The sequence below is a fragment of the Nilaparvata lugens genome, chromosome 7, assembly GCF_014356525.2.
Source record: "Nilaparvata lugens isolate BPH chromosome 7, ASM1435652v1, whole genome shotgun sequence".
In the NCBI taxonomy this organism is placed as follows: Eukaryota; Metazoa; Arthropoda; class Insecta; order Hemiptera; family Delphacidae; genus Nilaparvata; species Nilaparvata lugens.
The window spans coordinates 18,250,129-18,272,537 of NC_052510.1; the positions used below are offsets into that span (position 1 = coordinate 18,250,129).

At 34.3% G+C, this 22,409-nt stretch overlaps 4 protein-coding genes across 5 annotated transcripts; all 4 read right to left on the reverse strand.

Annotated features, from left to right (window-relative positions):
* Positions 1-207: 207 nt before the first annotated feature.
* Positions 208-2,641, reverse strand: LOC111045896 (keratin-associated protein 5-5). The gene is made up of 2 exons (XM_022331374.2): positions 2,411-2,641; positions 208-1,092 (listed from the first exon to the last, which is right to left on the reverse strand). Exons 1-2 carry the CDS (start codon positions 2,486-2,488, stop codon positions 247-249), a joined length of 924 nt encoding a protein of 307 aa, XP_022187066.2. The 5' UTR covers positions 2,489-2,641; the 3' UTR covers positions 208-246.
* A 2,939-nt stretch (positions 2,642-5,580) lies between these two features.
* LOC111045919 lies at positions 5,581-8,586 on the reverse strand. Its single transcript, XM_022331396.2, has 2 exons — positions 8,305-8,586; positions 5,581-7,195 (listed from the first exon to the last, which is right to left on the reverse strand). Exons 1-2 carry the CDS (start codon positions 8,347-8,349, stop codon positions 5,732-5,734), a joined length of 1,509 nt encoding a protein of 502 aa, XP_022187088.2. The 5' UTR covers positions 8,350-8,586; the 3' UTR covers positions 5,581-5,731.
* A 2,022-nt stretch (positions 8,587-10,608) lies between these two features.
* Positions 10,609-19,705, reverse strand: LOC111045901. Of its 2 annotated transcripts, none has more exons than XM_022331378.2 (2): positions 19,426-19,705; positions 10,609-17,065 (listed from the first exon to the last, which is right to left on the reverse strand). In XM_022331378.2, the coding sequence occupies exons 1-2, from the start codon at positions 19,489-19,491 to the stop codon at positions 10,871-10,873; spliced, it is 6,261 nt and encodes a 2,086-aa protein (XP_022187070.2). In that variant the 5' UTR covers positions 19,492-19,705; the 3' UTR covers positions 10,609-10,870. The 2 variants fall into 2 exon arrangements, with proteins under 2 accessions (XP_022187070.2, XP_039288172.1); XM_039432238.1 differs by having other exon boundaries at positions 10,609-17,082; positions 19,426-19,703.
* Positions 19,706-20,390: 685 nt separating this feature from the next.
* Positions 20,391-22,409, reverse strand: LOC111045895 (keratin-associated protein 21-1). The gene is made up of 2 exons (XM_022331373.2): positions 22,170-22,409; positions 20,391-20,738 (listed from the first exon to the last, which is right to left on the reverse strand). The coding sequence occupies exons 1-2, from the start codon at positions 22,218-22,220 to the stop codon at positions 20,565-20,567; spliced, it is 225 nt and encodes a 74-aa protein (XP_022187065.1). The 5' UTR covers positions 22,221-22,409; the 3' UTR covers positions 20,391-20,564.

Sequence of the window (22,409 nt, forward strand, 5' to 3'; positions counted from 1 at the left end):
ATATATTTTCTTGACAGATAATATTCACAAGATCTCCGTTTGTAGTGTAAAACTACAATGTTTAATTTCGTTAGAATTTCCATACAAATGAATACTATAGTTGGTTTTCAATAAAAATATATCCATCAAAAAGCCTATGGATTTTTAAATTAACCACTGTAGGCGACTTAATATACTGGTAAAGGGATTTACAAATGAATACATGTATTTCGGTTCCAATGAATCATTGATTTGTATTCATGAATCTCATACAAAGCAAGAATCAGGAGTTACATTGTCGATGAGAATAACTCTTCTCTGGCTGCGCTGACAGCATGGCTGCCTAGGCTGTCTGCAACACGGATTGCAACATGGATTGCAAGGTTTGCAACATGGATTGCAACAAGGCTTGCAACATGGATTGCACGTGTTGCAACATGGATCATAGCTGTAGCTCGAAGACGACGATGGATCATAGTAGCCGTTGGAGCAACAGGTTTGTGGATCGGTGAGCTGAGCCAAGATCAAAGGATCCAACAGGTAGGACGATCTCATGCCGCTCGAAGAGAGAAGAGAAGAGGGATCCAAAACTGAGATCGAACTGCTGCCAGATGAAAATAGACTAGGATCTAGAAGTGCTCTTAGAGCACTCGACGATGATCCCATGCTGGAATCTGAGAATGATCCAAAACCGCTGGAAGCAAACGACAAACTGGGATCTGAAAATGATCTCATACCGCTGGAAGAGAACGCGTAACTGGGATCTGAATACGACGATCTCATCCCGCTGGAGCAACATGGATCAACGATCCTTCTGCGGCACTGTTGCTGTTGCAGTGTTGCCAAAATTCGTCTCAGAATGGTTGGATCTTCCTGACAGCTGCATCTGGGTTCTCTACAGCAGCAGTAATCTTGTGGGCAACACGGATCAATGTTGCAACACTGTTGCTCATCGTCGTTGTTTTTGTTTTTGTCCTTGTCGTTATCTTGTGAACCAACGACAACATTCTGTACACAGTAGCTGGGCGGCGGGCAACACGAGTAGCCGGAACTGGGTGGGAAGGAGGGCAGGGAGCAGCAGTCGGGTAGGCATAGTCCGCAGCAAGGTTGAGCCTTAAACAATACATCAAACTTATACATCAGTCACATTATTAATAGTGATAGAATAAATAAAAAATAATATAAATCACTTTAATAAAACCCATTTGAACATGTTTCAATAAAACATACTAGACATATTATTTTTTGAAGTAGAAGATTTCGTTTCATCAGGCGTCTGTTTATACACCCTCTTATAAAAGGCTAGACGTACCAATTAAAAAAAAAATATTTATTATTCATGAATATGCTGTTTCACATTGCTCACCTTTGGTACTATTCAAGACTAGAAAATAAGAGCCTCTTCTTCCTTTGACAGGACTTTCAATGCTCATGATACGTACCCCAAATTATTATGAAATTATTATATAAATTCATGTCATATCAATGCTTACAGCATCAAGTAGTTGAAATCATTCCTTAGTTAAATTTCTTGTAACTCTCACTGGAGATTATCAAATAGGGCTGGGGCTTTATCAGAATAAGAAAGAAATGAACAAGGAACATTGGAATGAAACTAGCTCTGTTCTCAGAGATACAACTTGTACATAGAATCAATGTGAGCATAGCGTAAATAAACATTGGAACTTAAGTATGTTATGAACAATCTCCCTCGGGAGAAGAAGAGCACAATAAGATTGCTCTATTCCAGAAATGAAAATTATGAATGATTATTCGTATTTTATCATTGTTGGATAGTGAAGTGAATCTAAACTTCGCCCCTTCAATAAATTTCAAATTCATTCTATTCAATAAGTTAAGTAAGTACTCTCCTGAGCCTAATATTCAATCTTTTTGTGTAAGCTTATATTTTTAACAGTTGGACAATTTAATTAGAGATTGTGAATACTTGATATTCACCAAATAAAAGTTGAAGATTGAAGCAAAAGTTCGAAAATTATATAGTATTGCTTTGAACAATACAATAGATGTAGAGATAGGCAAAAAATAAATTAAAAAAGTAATCAAGAACAGCAATCAATACCAGCTAAGTAATTCTAATGTTTGGAAAGATTGGATTCTAATGATCGGAAATTCATCAATACTGAATTTGTAAGAACTTTTCCAAGTATTTGTCCGAAAAAAATGTTGATTATAGAAAAATATCGTTGAATGGTAGAACCAGGCCTGTTTCAGATTAAAAAAAAATCAAATTCTGATCTAATATTGCTGCTTCGCGCGACACAGACTCTTAAAATTGTGTGTAAATAAATAATGAACTTTTTACTATTGAACATTATTGAATATTGCTCAATGGCTATTTATGTATAATACACAATATATCATTTTTCCAAATATACAGTAGCCTACATGGTGCTTTTAATAATAATACCTTTGCTCCAAGAAGTAAAACTGATGCAACTCTCAAGAAACCCAACGCTCGGTTCTGCACTTGGTGAAGAATCCTCATTGTATGAAACTAATAATTGTGGAACATGAAGCAGTAGCTAATGGCTGGCTGAGAGGCTGACTGAGATGACAATATTATACAAGCATTTTGAAAACTGTTGAAAAATTCCGAAATATAAGCATAATATGCTTTGTCTATCTGCAAGTCTGATTGATTGTTCGGGGTAGTCTGTCACTCCAAAAATAATTGGATTCTGGTCAAGCTATCGAATATCTTAAAAATGATATATTATAATGATCTACTTGAAAGGATACAATTATTGAATTCTTGTTATCTATTATCACCCGAGCATCTTGTTACTTTTTTGATATAATCTTAATGTTCAAGAAATATGAATATTGGAAGTAATAGGAGATTTCAATGCTTGTTTCAATTAATGGTGTATAATTTTCTGGCGAGTGTAGTATTCCAGATAGGGTTACTCTTACAAAATGAAGTAATAAATTGATAAGTTATAGAACTAACTGTGGATAGTAGAGTAGTTCATTTAACACTTGAAGGTACAAAATTCATCTCAAAATTTGGAGAAGATTGTAAATTCTTCAAATAACTTGACAGCTGTCAGTTGATAATGTTCAGAGTGTCTGCCTAATAATTATGCTCTAATTGCTACCACGTCATGTCATGAAAATTTCGTAGGTCTATTCTACCCAAAGTCCTTAAAGAGGTCTAGATAGACCCATAGTGCCTATGCCTTCCCAATGCTAGCTTTTTCTTGAAATTGAAGGCCGCCATTGAGGTATTTTAGCGCGATATTTTATATATTATATATTTGTAATATTATAGATTACAAAGGCATTTGGTATGTATAATCTTCCAGGATGCCCCCACAATGGCCGATTTCAATTCCCAGTACAACACTAGCGATTCCATGCATCTTTAAGGTCTTTGATTCTACCCATTGCTTCTAAACTGGAAGATTGATATTTTCCCTCAATTGTATTTCAAATTTATCAATCCAATTTGGGCCTTTATATTTTTTCCTCGAAAAGATTATCTCCATAATCATCTACTACTTTTTGGGCCTACGATAATTTTCTTTGGGTTGTATAATAATCAAATCAAATTTTATTTCGCCACAACAAAAATAATAATCCTCACTACAAAGTTGAAAAAACATATTGATTAATATTTAAATATACACGAAAAACAACTTTGTCAAAACAAAATAACATGTTTGGCGATGCCTGCAAAACCGAAGTTTGAGTGCTGGCAGCGAGTATCGATATTAATTTTCAATATAAAAAAATTTTCAATGAAGAAATGAATAATATTAATCTTATCAGTAAAATGTGGAAAAGTAGCGTGATATATCCCACATTATTATGTGATGTGCTAGCTAATTAGAAAAAATGTCACGTCTTGAGAATGGGATAGATACCTACCCGAAATTAGTCGTGTCTGAAGTAAAATAATAATTTCCAAGTGTGCTAGTGAATCTTCTATTATTTAAACATTCAAGTAGCTTTATCAAAATACTAAACGATAAAAAATGAAAATAAGAATTATAAGTCACTAGTCACATAATTGTTCCTTATCATTGTTCCTTATTTTCAATTTATATGAATACATTTTACTACATCTCATGATCTTGATAGGATATTTGAAAATAATATGGAAGCTAACTTTGGAACAATATGTGTTTGGAAGTGCCTATTGGTATCCTAATAGAAAATCATGAGATATAATAATAATAGAAGATTAAATTATATTTCTTGTTTCATATAGTCTAGAAGTTATGAAATTAATCTACTGCACTCAGCACAAGAAGTAGGAATAGAAGAATGTCTTTATAGAAATTTATTAGAATAATTTGCTTATGAAATACAATAATTTCCATAAATAATAATGAAGCTTGCATTTTCCATGAATTAATTTGTATTGCTCCATGTATTAGCGAGCAATAATTGAGTAACTTCACATAAGCTCCATTAAAATTCCACATAGGGTCCAATTGATTTAACTGGAGAAATCTATTTATATTATAATTATTATTGTTGTCGATTATTTATATGCATCATGGTTATTGTTATTTTCTAGATTGAACAAACCATCATTATTTACGATCATCATAAACCTGGTTCACACTGGCAAATTTTTGACAAATAGATTGCCATTTGTTGCTATGAATACAAATACTAAATTGTTTGTTAAAACTTTTCCAAGTATTTGTCCCTGGACCCTCCCATTATACATTTCTACCATAAGTTTATTTTAAATTATCGGACAAAATCAATGAATGATGTAGGCCTATTCAATAAGTAGATTTATCTATAAGCTATTTTTGCTTCTCTCACTTATAGGCTGCGCAATCTTATTAATTAAAATATCTTTCATGAGAGCTATTCCATATTTTATGTAGCGTATGGCAGATATTATACAACAAAGCCTATATAGCTCATGAGTCTCAAATGCCTAGATATACACTATATTCCCAAATTCTTTTAGATGTTGTGTAGTTTTCGATGAGGAGAACATAAGTTTGTCTGACCACCATTATTTGCTACTCCATTTTAGCGTTACTCAATGTGCACCATGGAGGCGAACATTTTACACATTTTATTTTTAAGTTGAAAACCTGATTGTTGGTACAATTGAAATTTTTCATTTTTGCAGGAAAAAACATTTTCAAATCATCTTCACCATTACAAATGTCAAAAATTGCTTCAAATTGTAATTTAGCACATGAAAACAATCCAAGAATAGAATTTCTGTTTGAAATTTTCACCCAAAAAAATAATCCATATTAGTTTATTGATTTGAAAAAGCTGACATATTTAACAAAGTATAAATTCAAATTGAATGTATTGACTCTTACCGTACCTATTCTGAAAATCCATCTACAAGAATAAACAACTATTTATATAGCCTAAAGCCGAGCTGTATAGAATGAATAGAATGAAATCTTTATAAGTCTACTATACTTTCCACTGAAATTCATAGCATTATATCTATATGCCTACATTTGGTAGTAATTCAATCAAAATTATTGAGTGATGGATTCGTTGAAAAATATCATCCATTGCAATCTTATTACCTGATCTACGAATAATTTTGACACTTAGAACTAATACTATAGATATTAGTCAACATTTTAAAATAAAAAATATTTTATTTGACAATATACAAATTAAATATAAATAACACATGTTAATGATTGAATAGAGTCATTTTCATGTCAATAAAAAATGTTTTATTCTACAATTCACAAATTTTCTAATAATAGGGGTTTTCTAATGAAGTTCAGTCTGTGGGAGGGAGAGGTACACTGCAATATTGGTAATAGACAAATGTTTCTGGGAAACAAGAACAGGAATTCGTACTTCCTTGACTGAAACCACAAATGCACTTAGCTGGAGATCTTGGTTTTGGACTTTTTGGCTCGTTTCCTTCACTTTCAAGGTCTGGCAAATCCTTATCAGTCGGTGGTCTTTCAATGTTAAGTTCTCTATTTTCTTGGGAGACGCCATTAATCTCATCCATAACTTCTTCAATGAATGATCGGGGCTCAGGTGTATCATTTTCAATATCTTTTTCAACTTCTGGTAAGATCTCTGGTGGAGGATGTTGAAATGTAGAATGTTTGTTTTCTCTTTTGTCTGTATGTTTTTCTAATGCACTATAATAGTTATTTCTAAGCATACTCCCAATATTGAGGATATCTTGGTTCATATTCATATTCAAGAAGCTGCTTGATGCCCAGTCATAGATTGGTAAGATTGATCTCAGGATTTCTTCAACGTTGGTTGACGTTTCCTTGCTTTTATAATCATTATTCAACTTGATCTCATCTTCAGTTTTGCCATGTTCTTCATCTTTCCTCTCCTTCAAATTTTCATTCACAACCCTATCTACTATTGTACTGTCGTCTACCTTCTCTTCCTCAGAGCTTCTGCTTGGGTACAACATTTCCTGTTGCTCTGCTGGTTGATCATCTTCAAAACCGTTGGTGAATATCTTCACTTTAGTTACAGCCCTCTTTATGGGTTTCTCAAGCTGAGGTAAAGAATAGAAATCATTGAAAAAAGGATATCCAAAACTGAAGCTTGAGAATCCCTGATCATGAATCTGATCCTCCTCCTTCACTTGTTGGGTCGAATGATATACTTTTGGTGTGGCTTGTATCCGAATATTAGTGCTGGGAACAGATAGAATATTATCCAAAAATGGATATCCAAATCCTAGACTTGAAAATGCACTGTGATCCAAACCAATGTCATCGTGTGTGGGGTATTTTTCAGTAGTTGAAGAAGTTTCAGATGTTCTTGTAGAATCTAAAGGCTTGTAAAAGTACACGTATGTGCTTTGATGAAGAGGTTTCACAAATATTTCCTCTGGTTTGTTAATTATTGTACTCTCTGGTGCTGTGAATTCGTCATCTGGCAATACTTTTGATGAATTCTCATTCGAAGTGCTGTCAGGAGATTCCAAAGACTCCTCTCCTTTCTCATTTTTAACATCATTTTCTTCAACCTTGGAAGTTTTCTCATTATTATATACCTCCCATGCAGTTTTTTGGTCGAAGCCATCAACATTTGGCACCTCTATGATGGGCAATGTGAAGGGTTTGTTCCGTTTAGCATTGATTTTGAAGAAAAATGGTCCATCCTCGATCTTGTTTTCCTCTGAATCTATTTCAATGACTGGTGATTTTGTGGTTGTGTCATCTTGGTCTGTGCTTTGAGCATTACTCAATCCTATTGCTGCCTGCGAATGAAAAATAAATATCAGCTTCTACAAATATCTATTACTTTTTTAATAATGTATTGGAAATTATAACAAAAGCACTGTCACTATAATAAATCTTCACTCTAGAAATCATATTCAGAATTTTATTATGTAGCAAAAGGATTAATAATTTTTCAATGTAGCAATAGATTCATTTCATTCACAACAGTACTTCGGATGAGATTTCAATTCTGCTTTCAATAATCAATCAGATATTCATCTACTTGAATCATTATCACCATGAATTGAAAGCTATTTGAGATAATGTGGTTTTAATGCTGCTGAATCATTCAGAATCTTCTCGTGGTGCAATAGATGTGAAGATCCATTTTTCTACAATTCATTGCTGATGGAAATATTATTAAAACAACGTTCATTATTTATGATTTAGAATTTTTTTTGTTATGATAGACCCGCTAAGTTTTTTATTGAGATATATTGATACTATTGGAATTTTATAATTACCACACATTATATGACATACACTTTTGTTTTTTCTGACCAAAGAAAATTATTTATAATTTATTCTCCACTAAAAATTTGCTATTATAAATTAAAAAAATCACAGCTTATCTGACAATCTAGTATCACAAATAAACATCCCTCACAATACAGTTGGAAGTTATCAAACATTCATTAAAATTCACTTGGTTATCGTCAGAAAATTATAAAACAAACTTAATATTCATAACTTTGTAGCATGGTAGAATGCATTAATGTAGCCTATGATGGTACAAAAATATATCGATCATAGGCTGACATCTACGACTTTCGTGAATAAAATCGAAATATCTATTATTGGTACACTCACATCCACTTAAAAAAGACATCTACGACTTTCGTGAATAAAATCAAAATATCTATTATTGGTACACTCACATCCACTTAAAAAAGACATCTACGACTTTCGTGAATAAAATCAAAATATCTATTAATGGTACACTCACATCCACTTAAAAATCACAATGCATTGAACTTTTATTATTATTCAGGTCCTTAACAGACAGTATGCTTTTTGCTTCATTATATGAAATTTGACTACCGGTGAGTTATTAAGACTGCTCTTGATAGAAAACAATTATACCAACCTGTGTTAGAAAGCAAAGGATAATAAACCGCTCCGTTGATATCATCAGATCCAAGTATTTCTCATTGACAAATCCAAGACAGTATAAATTCTGTTTCACAAAAACTATTGTACTACGAGCAAATTCTCATAAAGGCCTACTTTATATTGTCTAATGGTTTGAGCTCGAATCACGTTCGGAGGCGAAGTCACTTTGAAACTGAGAACTGTGTTCCATGAGGTTGATGTCACACTTGACTCTATCTGGAACTTGGATGTGCTTTTAACAGATTTCGTCCAATGAATAACAATGCACGGACGATAAGAAACCGTTTTTGAAGGTCAGAGCTTCCAATCTGGGTTTACAATACAGTTTTTCTCATGAGATTCATGAAAATCCCTTGTTTTGTCTGAGTTTGGTCTGCTGAGTTAAAAAAACTGTCAAAGGGAAATTCTGTGTATTGGTACCAGTAGCTGTTATGTGTGTGACACCTAAACTGACATCGAATTTATTTTGGTCACACTATATTAATTATCCTTAGTCGTTCCTGTGGTTTTGTTGAAGAAATTCTTATATCTTGATACAAACATTCAGCCTAAATAAATTTTATAAATTCAATTAAACCAATTTTTCGTTGTTATCTACGACTGGTAGAGTCAATTCAAGCTTTGAAAGTGTCTTCAAACAATAATTTATTTTACTTAGTTGTTATCTTCATCTATCGCCTTATTATATTTTAACGGAAGCATTTTAATAGGCCTAATGTAGTTCGTATTCAACAATACGGAGGTGTAATGCCTAAATCAAAAATAGCCTAAAATTATACTTAAGAATATAAAAATATTTTGTTAATATTCAAAAATATCGATAGAAATGCAAAACTATTTTCTCACTTGGATTGAATTGATTTAAAATGTTCAGTATCAATTGTTTCATATCATAGATCATACTAGCAGGTAGCCCGTGCTTTGCACCGGGAAAAATTTGGTGTTGCAGAATGCAATCTCCTTATGTCTAATAATAATTAATAATTATTAATAATTATTTATTATTTGGCCAAAATTACGTGGATAATCTTCATATATAAGAGTTGTGAATTTCCAGCAAAAAAAAAATGAATTTTATGGTCATTCGTTAATCGCACATGCTACCAATTACGCCAAAACTTTGTTTGAAAGAACGCTCTGTTTGGTTGGGCTTTTAATGTTGTGTAAACTTTGAAACACAATCTGAATAAATTTGATTTAGTTATCAGATTAAAATTGATTAATAAGAATAAAAATAGGTATATAATCTATAGGTCTATCCACGGTATATAGAAAATCTATTTGGTCTATCCATGGTATTTTCATCTAAATACCGTGAGTCTACCCTCTGTGAATTCAGAACCTTAATGTGAAATTGCAAGTTGATCATTTCATTAGTACATATAAGTGATTATGCGTCAATTGTGTATTTCTTTTCCGTGTAGGCCTATGTATAAGCAAATTATTTTCTTTATTTTATTATAGATAAAACTAAAATGCTCTACTTTCTGATTTTGATCTGATTTATCGTGTAAAGTAGAAGTTACTTTCTGTGATTGAATCATTTTTCCAAATAGATTAAATTCATTAAGGTTCATGGCTTATCGATGAGTTCAAACCAGTTATTCATAAAGCTCAAACTATACAATATTAGACATAAATGTGTATCCTACTTGTTGTGTTAACGGGTGAACTAAAATTATTGTTGTTTCTCATTCCATACTTTTTGACAGCATGACTACTCGATCTAAGATCATTAGTGAGAGAAGTGGAAAAGAGAAAACACTGAAATTTTTAAACATGAATCAGCATCTTTTCTTACTATACAAATCCATACGTCATGAATTCTCCAATATCATTGGACAAAGTTGCAAAGTTTTATTCCACTGATATCAAGAAAAATTATAACAATATGGGATGAAAATCACATAATCGGCTTGACTCATTTTTACAAATACCAATTAGTTGAATACATACATTACCGTTGTATATAATATGTTCTACATTTGTAGGTACTTGTTCTACATTTTGATATTACTTTCTGTAATATCTTGAGTAGAGTGTTCAACATAAATTATGCTCACTCACAATCAGCAATCATGATTGTTTGGATAATTTTACCTGCAGTCCAACTTCAAAAATAGTACCATATTCTCACAAATAGAAAAAAATAACAATTGGATGACACCAAAAAAGAGGTGTGGAGTATCGATATTCTCTCCAGCTTCTCACTCTGTCAAATTTTGAAATTCAAAGGAGAGGATTTCAATAAAAAATGAAAGCTTTTCTTTCTTCTTCATACTTGATTTGTAAAACAGAATTTTATTTTTGATACAAAATAGTAAGATAGCCTAAGGAAAATTACAAAATAATCTATTTTAATTACAAAAGTACTACAGTATGGAAATCTATATCTCAATTTTAAAAAAATTCTTTGAAAATCATAGAACTGAGAAAGAATAGCTCAGTCTGTAGTCCGATTCAAAATGATCAATTCTCTTTGAGCAGTATGACAATTTATATGATAATCAATATCCACCTCAACGAATTCTCAATTAAGTTTATCCTTGAGAGCACGGCTTCTTCTCTTCACAGAGCAAATCCAAATTATTTATGAACACTTCTTTCAATATCTTAGCCAGTAGCTCTTTTCTTTTCTCTCGACATGTTTTACAATCCATTTCTGTAGTTAGTTTAATATCACCTCTATAATTCTCATTGTTCACTTGGGTGTTGTAATTAAAAGTGTTATTCCAATCCCTGGTCGTTGACACTGATTGTGAGATGAGTTCATTTGTCTTTGATGGCTCATCAGTTGAGATACAATTGGTTAGTACTGGATCATTCTGAGGAGATGAAAAATTCGTTATTTCATATGACTTGTTTATGATTCCATTTACATTTTGACAAGGTTTCCCATTTGATATTCTGTGTTTATCTAACACAGCTTTCAACCTACAGAGACAACTCTCATTCAAAGAAGCCTTGAGTTCATCAGCAATACTCATATTCTGGTTCAAATTCTTCTCACATGGCGATTTTTCAAAAGGTTTATGAGTTCTTACAATATTTGTCTGCCAGTCATTACTTTGTTCTATTTCCTGGGGAACTATTGTTCCAGTATCAATCTGCTGTTCATTATTTGAAGGGCAAACATTTGTTACAGATAATTCTTCAGGAGTTGGAGGATTTTGAATTGTTGGCTTGAGAATTGTATCCGGTAACTCGTTAAGAGGACAAACTTCAGGTACTGGAATATTCTGAGCTGTAGACTTGAAAATTGGTATTTCTTTTTCTTCTATTTTTTCATCAGTCGGGCAGATTGGAGGTTTAGGTATTTTTTGAACATGTTGAATTATTTTTGGAGTAACAGTTGTTTGACTGTGATCTTGAGAAGGAGGACAAGTATCATGAACTGATATAATAGAGGATGTTGGAATATTTTGAACTGTTGGCTTGAAAATATTAGTTACTGGTATTTCATTTGTCTTGTTAAATTCAACCGTTGGAGGACAAATAATCGGTGCAGAATATTTTGGAGGCGCTGGAATGTATTCTGTTGGTGAATTGAAAGTTGGTGCTGCATTCTCCTTGATATGTCCATAGCATGGAGGGCAAACTCTTGGTAGTGGTCGAGGTGTTGGAGGTTCGTTGAATGGAGGTTTACAAACTGATTTATCAATAGGAGGGAAAATTTCATATGCTGTTGGGAATGTTTGGATTGCTTTCTCCAAAATTGGTACTTGGTCACCATTGGATGAAAGGCAAGCCTCAGGTGCTTCTTCTTTTTGCTTCATTGTAGGTGATTCAACTGTACCAGGTATAATATTTTCAGATGTTGAAGAGATTTGGAGTGGCTCCTTATGAATTTGTCTTTCAGTTGAAGGGCACACTTTAGCTGCAGGTATTTTATATGGTATTCTGTGTGCTGCTATTAATGTTTGGATTTGTGGCTCCACATTTGGTAGTTCGGCAATTTTCTGTTTCTCAGATGGGGGACAAAGCTTGGGTGTTTCCACTTTCTGCCATACTGAATTAGATGTAGCTCCACCACTTGAATATTTCTGAACATATTCTCCATTTTGCTGACTGACATTCCTCTGCCGCTCATTCACTTTTCCAAAATTACACTTACAATTTCTGTTGATTGGTGATGTTGAACTGATATCACCCTCAGCTGCTGTAGATTTGTCTATACTTTTTTCACATGTCTGTTTTCCGATTGTTGAGTTTTTCATGTTCTCTACTCTGTCCCAAACTATATTTGTTCGTATTTGTTCCTGAGGGAAGATCTCATCTGGTTTTTGAAATCCATTATTTGTTGGAATGATGTAATATCCTGTATTTTCAGAAGGAATTGAAGATGGTGCACCATTTCCACTAACTCCATTCAGGCTCCAATCTACTGTATCAGGACTTTTTGGTGTAATTTTATCAGACAAACTTCCTTTCTGCTGACGCATCGACAATAACTTACAGAGACAGTTATGATCTTTTGAGTTGCCATTTTTTGTATACTTATCACTGCAAACTGTGTCAAGCAGACTGTTAACAGAATTACAAGGACATGACTCATTAGGCTTTAGATTATCTATTTTTACAATGAAGATTTTAGAAGTTGGGCATTTTGGCACCTCTGGTTTCGTTTCAGGTAAAAATTGTGCCTGATCTTGATTCTCTTTTGAATTCACTTGATTTTCCACTGGCTCTTCAATATTGTTTACAAGCAATTTTGTACAATCACCACCACAATAGGAGTTTGAATCAATATTCCCACTATCCCAAGACGGTTCAATCTCATTTTCTTGAGTCGTTGGAGGAAGATAACCCTCAATATCATCTGTGCAAGTATTGTTACTTCCTGCTATGAATGTATTCTTATCCTGTGAACCATAATCAGAATTATTTATATTGGCGTTCTTTTTTATTGGATCAAGTATAGTTATTCCTGTTTTTGGGTGCATAATATGATCTTTTTCAACAGTTAAATGATGATTATCCTTTGCATTCTTGATCAAGTCCAGTTTATTTATACTTGTTCCTGGAAACCAAGTTTGTTGTGCTCCACTTGTGATAGGTTCGAAGTTATTGCAATCTCCCTTCAATACAGTTGTCCCTTCCCACTTTGAATTTTCAGCACTTTCATCAACAATAACTGGTTGGCCATTTGTCACTTCATACTTAACAGTTGCATTTCCATCATTTTGGTCCAATGTTGTTTCTCCAGATGTGCAAGGTGTCAGAATTGGTTTGTCTTGTGAATCTATTGTGATTGGATATGTTATCACTTTGGAAGATGAACTTTGCTCTCCAACTGCAATTTTTGCAGCTTCACAATCCATAGAAAAGCTTACTGAACTATTATGATGTGAATAGTTTGTTTTCACAGCATGATTGTTTTCTCCTTGACTTGTGACCAAACGTTTGTTATCCTCAATATCCAGTTTATCACAGAGGACTTGTAAATTGTTGGAAGGATCAACTAGTGCTACATTATCCATTGTCTCAAATGTGGATGAACCCTTGCTACTTGATATTCCAGAACTGAAATTTGAATGCTCTAATCTTTCCTCAGGACAAGCGGGACACGGCAAATATCCAATGGAATTTCTAGAATCTGTGTCTGTAGAATCAGTTTGGATGGATGGGTCCTTGACTTTGAACATATAATGATGTGGAATGAATGTTGTTATAAATCCATTTTGTCCCATTTCACATATCTTCTTGTCCAGTGCATTTTCATCATGGCCAACAGATATAAAACAAGGAATGAAGATCTCTGTTGGATGCTTGGTTCTATTCTCTGATTGTGGGAAACAGCTTTGTTCTGCCTTGGGTTCTTCATTGTAATCACAAACATTGCTGATTTCAGTTACTGATTGGGTTCCTGTTGATGTCAAATTAGGAAGAGACAAACCATCTGGTGGAAGTGTGTGAAAATATGTGATATTGTTCTGCTTTTCAATCTTGACATATTGATTGTTATCACAAATGCTGCTGGATTCAATCACTGTTTCTGCTCCCGACGATGAAAAATTGGAAACAAACATATCTGGTTGAAAGTTCGCATCAGGTGTTGTGATATCAGGGTAGGTGAAAGTATCAGTTGACAAGATGGGATCACATTGGACTAACTCAGTGATGAGAGTTTGACATGTCTGAGGAGTGAAGGGTTTCGTCTCAGATACTCCTGTAGTTGTTCCATGGTCACTTGATGGTGGGGAGAAGGTGTTCTCGAATAGCTCTTGATTTACCGCTGAATTGTTGTCATACAATGGTAAGGTCCAAACACTTTCACATTCATCACTCTCAATAGCAGTAGCAGAAATGTCATTGGATGGAATCATTGCAGTATTATTAGAGAGGTTCAGAGGAATTAACACCAGCTCTTGACAATCGGTTCCTTCTTCCTTTGAAATATCTAGTGATATCCTATTAACTATGTTCTGCACTTGTTCCTCACTCAGTTCAAAATCAGGAAGAAATAAAACTTTCCTAGATTTTTCAGAATTCACTGCTTCTTCATATAAGGCTTCCAATTCTTCTGCTGTGATATATGTGTCTGGAAGTGTTTGAGATAGAGAAGATCTTGTCAAGTTCTTAGGAGTTAGCACTAGGAAAGGATTCAAGTTAATATTTGGAGCTCTCTGTGTTTTATTGAATACTGTTGCTGAGTCTCTGATTGTATCACATACTGATTTATCTCCACTTTTAGAATTCTGAGATCTGATGCTATTGGACTTTCTAAAATGATTATCTGATACTTGTATCTCTCCTCGACTCACATTTGACTTGAATAAAATTTGTAAAGGAACTCTCTGGTTAATTATTTGCTTGTTTCTGAATATTGAATCGGTATTGCTTGATGGACTCACAACTTGTCCTATCGGATCTTCCTGATTTGTATTAATGCTCTCATTGTTCAATGAGATATTAGTTATCAATGGATCTATAAATGCCTGCTTGTTGAAATTCTGATTATTTATGACTGTGAATTCATCAGCGAATTGAATATTATCATCTCCATCATCATAATATGAAAATGTATTCCTTTGAGGTGCAACAAAACCTGCTGTTATTTGTGTAGAATCATCATTTGTCAATGAGTTTGGAGGCTCTTGTTGTACTGCTATGTCACTCTGCTGCATTGGTATGGAATCCGGTCCTAATAAATTTTGTAAAATGGTATCACCATTTGCATAATATTCTCCATTATCAGATACAGAGTTTGTATTTGGCAACGATTCTGTGGACAATTCTTGTGATGCTCCAGTCTGCTGGTTTGGAATACTTCCCAAAATGAGACTTGGGTTGACACTTGGTAGTTCATTGCCCTGATACCATGCTGCAAATTCAGGAGGATAACCAGCATCAATTACTTGTGGTGCAGAATTAACTGGATCAACACTGGGCAATACTTGAGGTGTTTGTAGTGCAAGATTGGGTAGACTACCACCTGACAATGCATTTGACAACTGTGGTGCAAAATCACCTAGACTCAATGTGGAGCCTGTAATGGGGTTGATATTTGGCAATTGAGATCCTAAATTACTCAATGAATTTGCAAAATCGGTGAATCTTTGACCAATATTGGTTGCTTGCAAGTCTGGTAAGATGTTATTTGCAAGTTCTCCAATATTGGGGTTAGGGATTGCATCTGTCAACTGAGGTAAGATATTCCCTGCAAGATTAGCAATTCCTGGATCAAGATTGGCAGCTGTCGGGTTTGCTGCAAAATCAGCCAAAGCTGGTATTGGATTGTTATTTGCCAGAAAGCTTTGTAATGTTCCTAGAGCCGAGTCTTCTCCTGATCCCAATGACATCACACTTTGTGCCAAGCTTGAAATCATGTCTGTAACTGAAAAACCAGGATCATCAGGATCATCTGCGTTTTCCTGTGGATCATTCAAGCCTGGGTCTAGTCCTGCATCTTGTGGATCTTCTGGGTCCCATCCTGCTGGGTCTTCCAGATCCCAAGCTTCATCTCCTCGCGATTCATCTGATGAATCCCAATCTGAGCCTCTAAAGGTTTCCCCTTGTGGATCTTCTGCATTAGGATCCAGTAAGTCTCCCTGAGCAGAACCTAAAGAACTTTGTTGTACATTATTGTATACTAAATAGCCTGGATAACCAACTATTGGCATATGTCTGGATGAGTCTGTACCAGAAGAATATAGATTGTGGGCATGTCCATTCTGGAAGTTTCTGAGTGGATCATTGTAAGAAGCTCTGCTATGATCATTATAAGAAGCCCTATTAGGATCATTGTAGGAAGCTCTGTTAGGGTCATTATAGAATGCTCTGTTATTGTATAAAGCACTGTTAGGGTCATTATAAGAACCCCTGTTGGGATCATCATAAGAAGCCCTGTTAGGGTCATTATAGGAAGCTCTGTTGGGATCATTGTAAGTACCCCTGTTGGGATCATTCAGGAATGTTCCATAAGTTGAAAATGGAGGAACATATGAATATCCATTCGAAGAGCTTGGATCAGTTGGTGTGTATCCATTTGCAGAAGATGGTGGATGATATCCTCCTGCATTCCCGAAGTGGTTAACTCCTCTGCAATCGAATGCAGAATTGTGTGAGATAGGATGGGTTGTTGAACATGGATCACAGGTTCCTTGCCAATTCATGGGACACTGGAAACCAGGGCTGCCTGTTGCATACTGGACTGCAGGACAAGTAGAACAGCATACTCCAGCCTGTTGTCCATTCGCATGTCCATGATGTGGTGTGACTTTTGAAGACGCAACCTGAAAATAAAAATCCACTGTTCCAAGTAACAATCACTATCATTTTACTACAAAGAATAATAGTTTATAATACAATATCGAGTCATCTAAACTGTATGAATGAGTACATGATTTTTACTTGTATCTCCAGCTACATGTCTCATTCATCACTATAAAATCGTAATATTTTTTCACTGAGGATGATGACTTCATGAGCTCCAGGCTTGTGCGTGGGTAATAAGACGGATAAGAAATGAGTGAACCTGTAGATTTGTATTGGTTTCAAATCACTGCGAAGCGATTTTTAAACTCATTATAGTATTCACAGGAGTTCGGCTCTTAAAGTGGTCACTCTCACAACCAGATACAGCGGGCACATTGAGTATAACTCATCTTATTGATAGTTCATCAGTGCAACCACAACACCAATATTGCTTTCCCAAACTCTTTGTTTTGAATACTCTATTATTGAGATTTGAGATGAATGAATGTAAAAACAAAATTACAGTAACTTCCATGATGGTTTCAGTGTGAGAATAGTTTGGAGATTCACGAGCTCTCATTGCAATCTTCATTTGTCAAATAAATTAATGAAACTAATTTACAAAAGAAAGAATGCAAAATGAAGGAAGTAGCTTGACATAATATATGTATGGTGTATGGAGTACAGTATTGCATATTGACTACATTTGATTGAAAAAAAAACTATGTCCACAGACATGGACCATGGACCTTGATGATAAGTTCTGAACTTTTTTTCTTCCTAATCTCATTCATTATACGAGTGCAGATTAGAACCAATCATATCGTTATATTCTGAGGAGATAACTATCGAATGACTGGATGGATTTTAATGGTTATTTGCCAATATCTCATGCCTGGGAGCTATCAGATTTTTGAAAACCATATTTCACTTATGATGACTATACGTTGTTGGAAGAGTATCTATCTTAGTACATATAGGCTACCGCTGGTTTAAAAGATAGATAATATTTTCCGAGAAAGGGCGGCTTATTATGGAAGATGTAAGATACTTCTAAAACCCTCCGAAATTCACCCTAGAACTATGTGAAAAAATTATTCATCAAGAACAATTCAAATTTTTCATAATATTATATCCGTTGTTCAGTCTTAAAATGACTAAATTGGTGTTTCTCTGAATTTCAATCGTTCTATAGCCAGGAAAATTAAATGTTGCGAACTCTTTTATTATACCAGTAGGCATTCTTACGTTAAGCACTTTTATACGTAATTTTCAAGTATTTCAGGCTTCATTGCTGTATAAGTCTACTAAGAACCAAGTATTTATTTGTATTACTTGTGTATGTATAGTATGTATACTAGTATTCACTTGTGCGGGGTAGTGAGAAGAGATATGAGGAGTTGTTTTCAAATCCTTGCACTTGGCAGGATTCAAACCCAAAGCTCTGCCGGCATCAGTCTATCAACGTCTGATATCACGCCTTATCTGACTAGGCCATTGCCATTGTCTGTGGGTAGGGTGATGGCAGCTATATATCTAGTATTCTATATATCTAGAAATATCATATTCATATTGAATTTGGTATGCTACTCCCACTAGGAATAATATAAGAAATGTAATGCATTACGACCTCCACCTCAAAGAGCATCTGGGGTCCGGGAAGTTTACCGAGGTGCACTTGAATAATTTGGTGTCAACTAGTGGAAATCTAAGCTCTACAAAATATAATGTTCCTCTAAGAAATAATATGGTACCGTAGTTGTATTGAACGACCGTATATATTCAGCATGCATTAATTATCATTGAGAGAAGATTCAGTGAGACAATAGTATATTTATTTTTTAGATATTTGTATACTAATATTCCAAATACAGTATTTATTAACACGATAATGGTTTTTGAATATATCAAACTACTATTGTTAATATTGGTGGTGAAAGACGCAATAGAGTGGATGAATGCTGCATGGGAGAGCATGAAAATTAGAATGATGGTCATGAATTAATTGGGGAAAAACTGAAACTCCTGTTTCTATTCAGATTGTTTCACGTGCTAGCTCTAATATACTATCCAATCCACAATTGATTCAATTGTTGTCATATTACTGTGGCCTATTATTGTAATATCACACGTTAAACAATGTTTCCTCATTATGTTGAATTGTCCTCATCGATTTTCATCCATCAAAATCACCTAATTGGATAATTATTGAGATGTTTTTCCCTAGTTGTGTTTTCAAATTGCCATACAAAAAGTACAGCATACAATGTGTATTTCAAATTGCAAATCATCAAACTCGAATGCTGAATTTGGGATCAATTATTATGCAATCACTATTCAAATGAATCGGGTCATTGACTTGATGAGGAAGTAACTTTTTAAAACAATCACAACTCACCTCAATATCAACAAGGAGTGTGAAAACGTAGACAATCACAAGTAACCACTTTCTTGAAAACATCATTCACACTGACAAACGGTACTCTTCTCTCATTTTATAGAAGGACCATTATTTTACTTGAATAAAGTTTCGTCACATGGTAATATTTCACTAAACTAATAATTCAAACGCATACTTCTTGTTAATTGTTACTGCATTACTGAAATTTTTAATCTCTCTATTTTTGATTCATCTGATTATCAATTGAATCTGTCTTGATATGGTCACGTGCAGTTTGTCAAACGTGTTCGAGAACCGCTTATCATTGAATGAACCAAATTATTTCTTGTGTTGATGTTTCAGTAAGAAATACAGAATGTATGGCTAAATCTATGTGATTGTGGGTTCAGACATTCAAATTTGGAGTTGGGTCATAGAGAATAGTGTTATCAACTATTCGAAGGACGCTGCTGACGATTCCTTCAATTTCTACTAGTCTTGAACGTATTACTCTCATAAGCATGACAGAGACTCTCACATAATCAAACGCACTTACATTAATAAGGTCTCTCAGCACTTGAGTCATAAAAGAGAGAATCTTTTTGTCATGTGAGAGCGTCTCATAATCAATAACACGTTTTGAGATACAGTATTCTCTAATCTGAGAGCGAAATTATGACTCTCTTAATCCTGTTTATCGTTCTCATAGCCTGACTGTTATGAGGGTACTCTCTCATAACAGTATTAGAGAGTAGTTTAGAGAAGAGCCTCATAACAGTAACCTCTTTTCCATGAAATCTATATTGTAGTTTGAAGCCAATGTTTCTGTGCTTCAACTCAGTCATAAGATCTATGAAGCATAAATATGAAAGATTATTGATTTATTTTCTCAAGGATTGATAACTCTAATGTGAGAATATTTTCATCATCTGCAGAAAAATTGTATTCACTAAATGGATTCCATTGCAGAAAAATTAACAACATTTTTGTCATTAGACACGTTTATTAAGTATAAAACATAACAACTGGAATAATCTCAAATCATGAACAGTACTGTGCTTGACTGTAAGCCCTACTAACGATTTGATCAGTGGTCATTCCTATAGGCCTGCATTGATCTTTCCGGTTAATTTTAATAAAATAATGGATTGTTTCCATCAACAGCAACATCGCCTATAACATCCGCATCCGTAACCTCCTCCGCATCCGCATCCACATCCATAACCATAACCGCAACCATAACCTCCATATCCGCCATAACATCCACCATAACAGCCTCCACAACCTCCGCATCCATCGTAGTAATTCCTGCAGCTCTCCACCATGGTTGTCTGTGAGAAGGAGAGAAGAATTATTATTTTAATTTCATAGTTTGTACCATGAATCAAAATAGAAAATCTCAAGTGTTTGACATACCATACACTATCTAGTGAATTTCCACTACACTGTGTTTCTATCAAACAGTATTATTTAATTTATCTCATCTGCATTTTACTAGCATATGTTACAACACATAGACAAAGTATCGTGAATAAATGGAATACGAAAGCCTGATAGAGCCATTCCCTTCGATTATACAATGTGTTTATTCTGGTTTCTCAGTAAACTTGGATTTACATGTCCGATGTCATTCAGATGAGACTCAGTAGTCATTTAATGAAGTTTTGAAAGTTTTTCCAGTTTTCAAGTTACATGAACTGATAGTGAATAAAGGAGGCTGTGAGATGTCTTTCATCTCAGGTTTGTAATTGGACTTTTAATCTGCTTATTAATTTTTCACATAATTTACAATATTTATCATACTGAATTAAAGGATAGTGACATTCTGGACAAATTCAAAGCAGGCTTATTGACATAGCATAGCTTATTATAAGACAAAGCTGATTTCTCAGGAAAAACATCATAATAAAGATGTGAAATAAGACATTGATCCAAGTTGAATCTCTTACAACAATCTGTGTCAATTCTCTCTCCGTAGCATACAGAAAAAAATCAATCTTCAACAATCATACAATAGGGAACTTGGATCGGCGAACTTGGTTCTTGCGAACCATGTTCCCCAGTGTATGTGGAAAATTGGCGAACCGCGAACCAAATTCGTGACGAATTTGGTCTTCAATCTGGATTGAAAACTTTGTTCGGTTCGTCCGCCAAGGCGATATATTCTATCTATACATATATATTCAATATATTTTCTTCCCACAGCAGCTGCAAACTTTGAAACGCTCATCTGTAGACCTCGAAAGTCACTGAAGTAACGAACGGTTGTTCGCTCTCCCCACTACAGTGTGTGGGCAAATTCTACACGATCTTGGTTCCCCGAACCAAGTTGACCGATCCAAGTTCCTTAGTGTATGGGGCCCTATACTCTTCAACTGTGAATATTATCAACATAGAATGATACTGTATACACAATATAATGCAGCAGAACTCCCTACCAGTAAATTGCGAATCAAAAAGATTTACTGAACAATAATTGATGTACAACGTACTTCCAACTTATGTTACGTGTAACATAATCATTATTATCACTAATTTGTACTTTTAAAATGATCAATGAATCTTGAATGAATCACTTATTTACCAAATATTTATGATTTTTGATCAAGTATGTGATTTGGAACAATTATCCATTGTAATTAGAAGTGATTCTGTGATTAGAAGTCATTCATAACATTTTCTTATAATAATTGGTAATTATACCCATTTTAGTGAGAAATATGGTGAATAGCACAATTTATTATTTATCATGATTAACATACCTGGATGAAAGCTACAAAGGCGATGAAGAGCAATACTTTCAGAGCTGCCATCTTCCCAAACTGTTGGTGATATCTTCAAAAATATCTAAAAAAATGAGATTCAAAAGAATGGTTCTTTGTTCATGATACCAGTCTTATATAGCTGTCATAATCGCACAATCCTAATCTGCTCACTTAGCTGAGAAAAGAAGCAGCTGATAACTGCAGTGCAACAATGCACTGTTTGAAGTTTGAGCATGA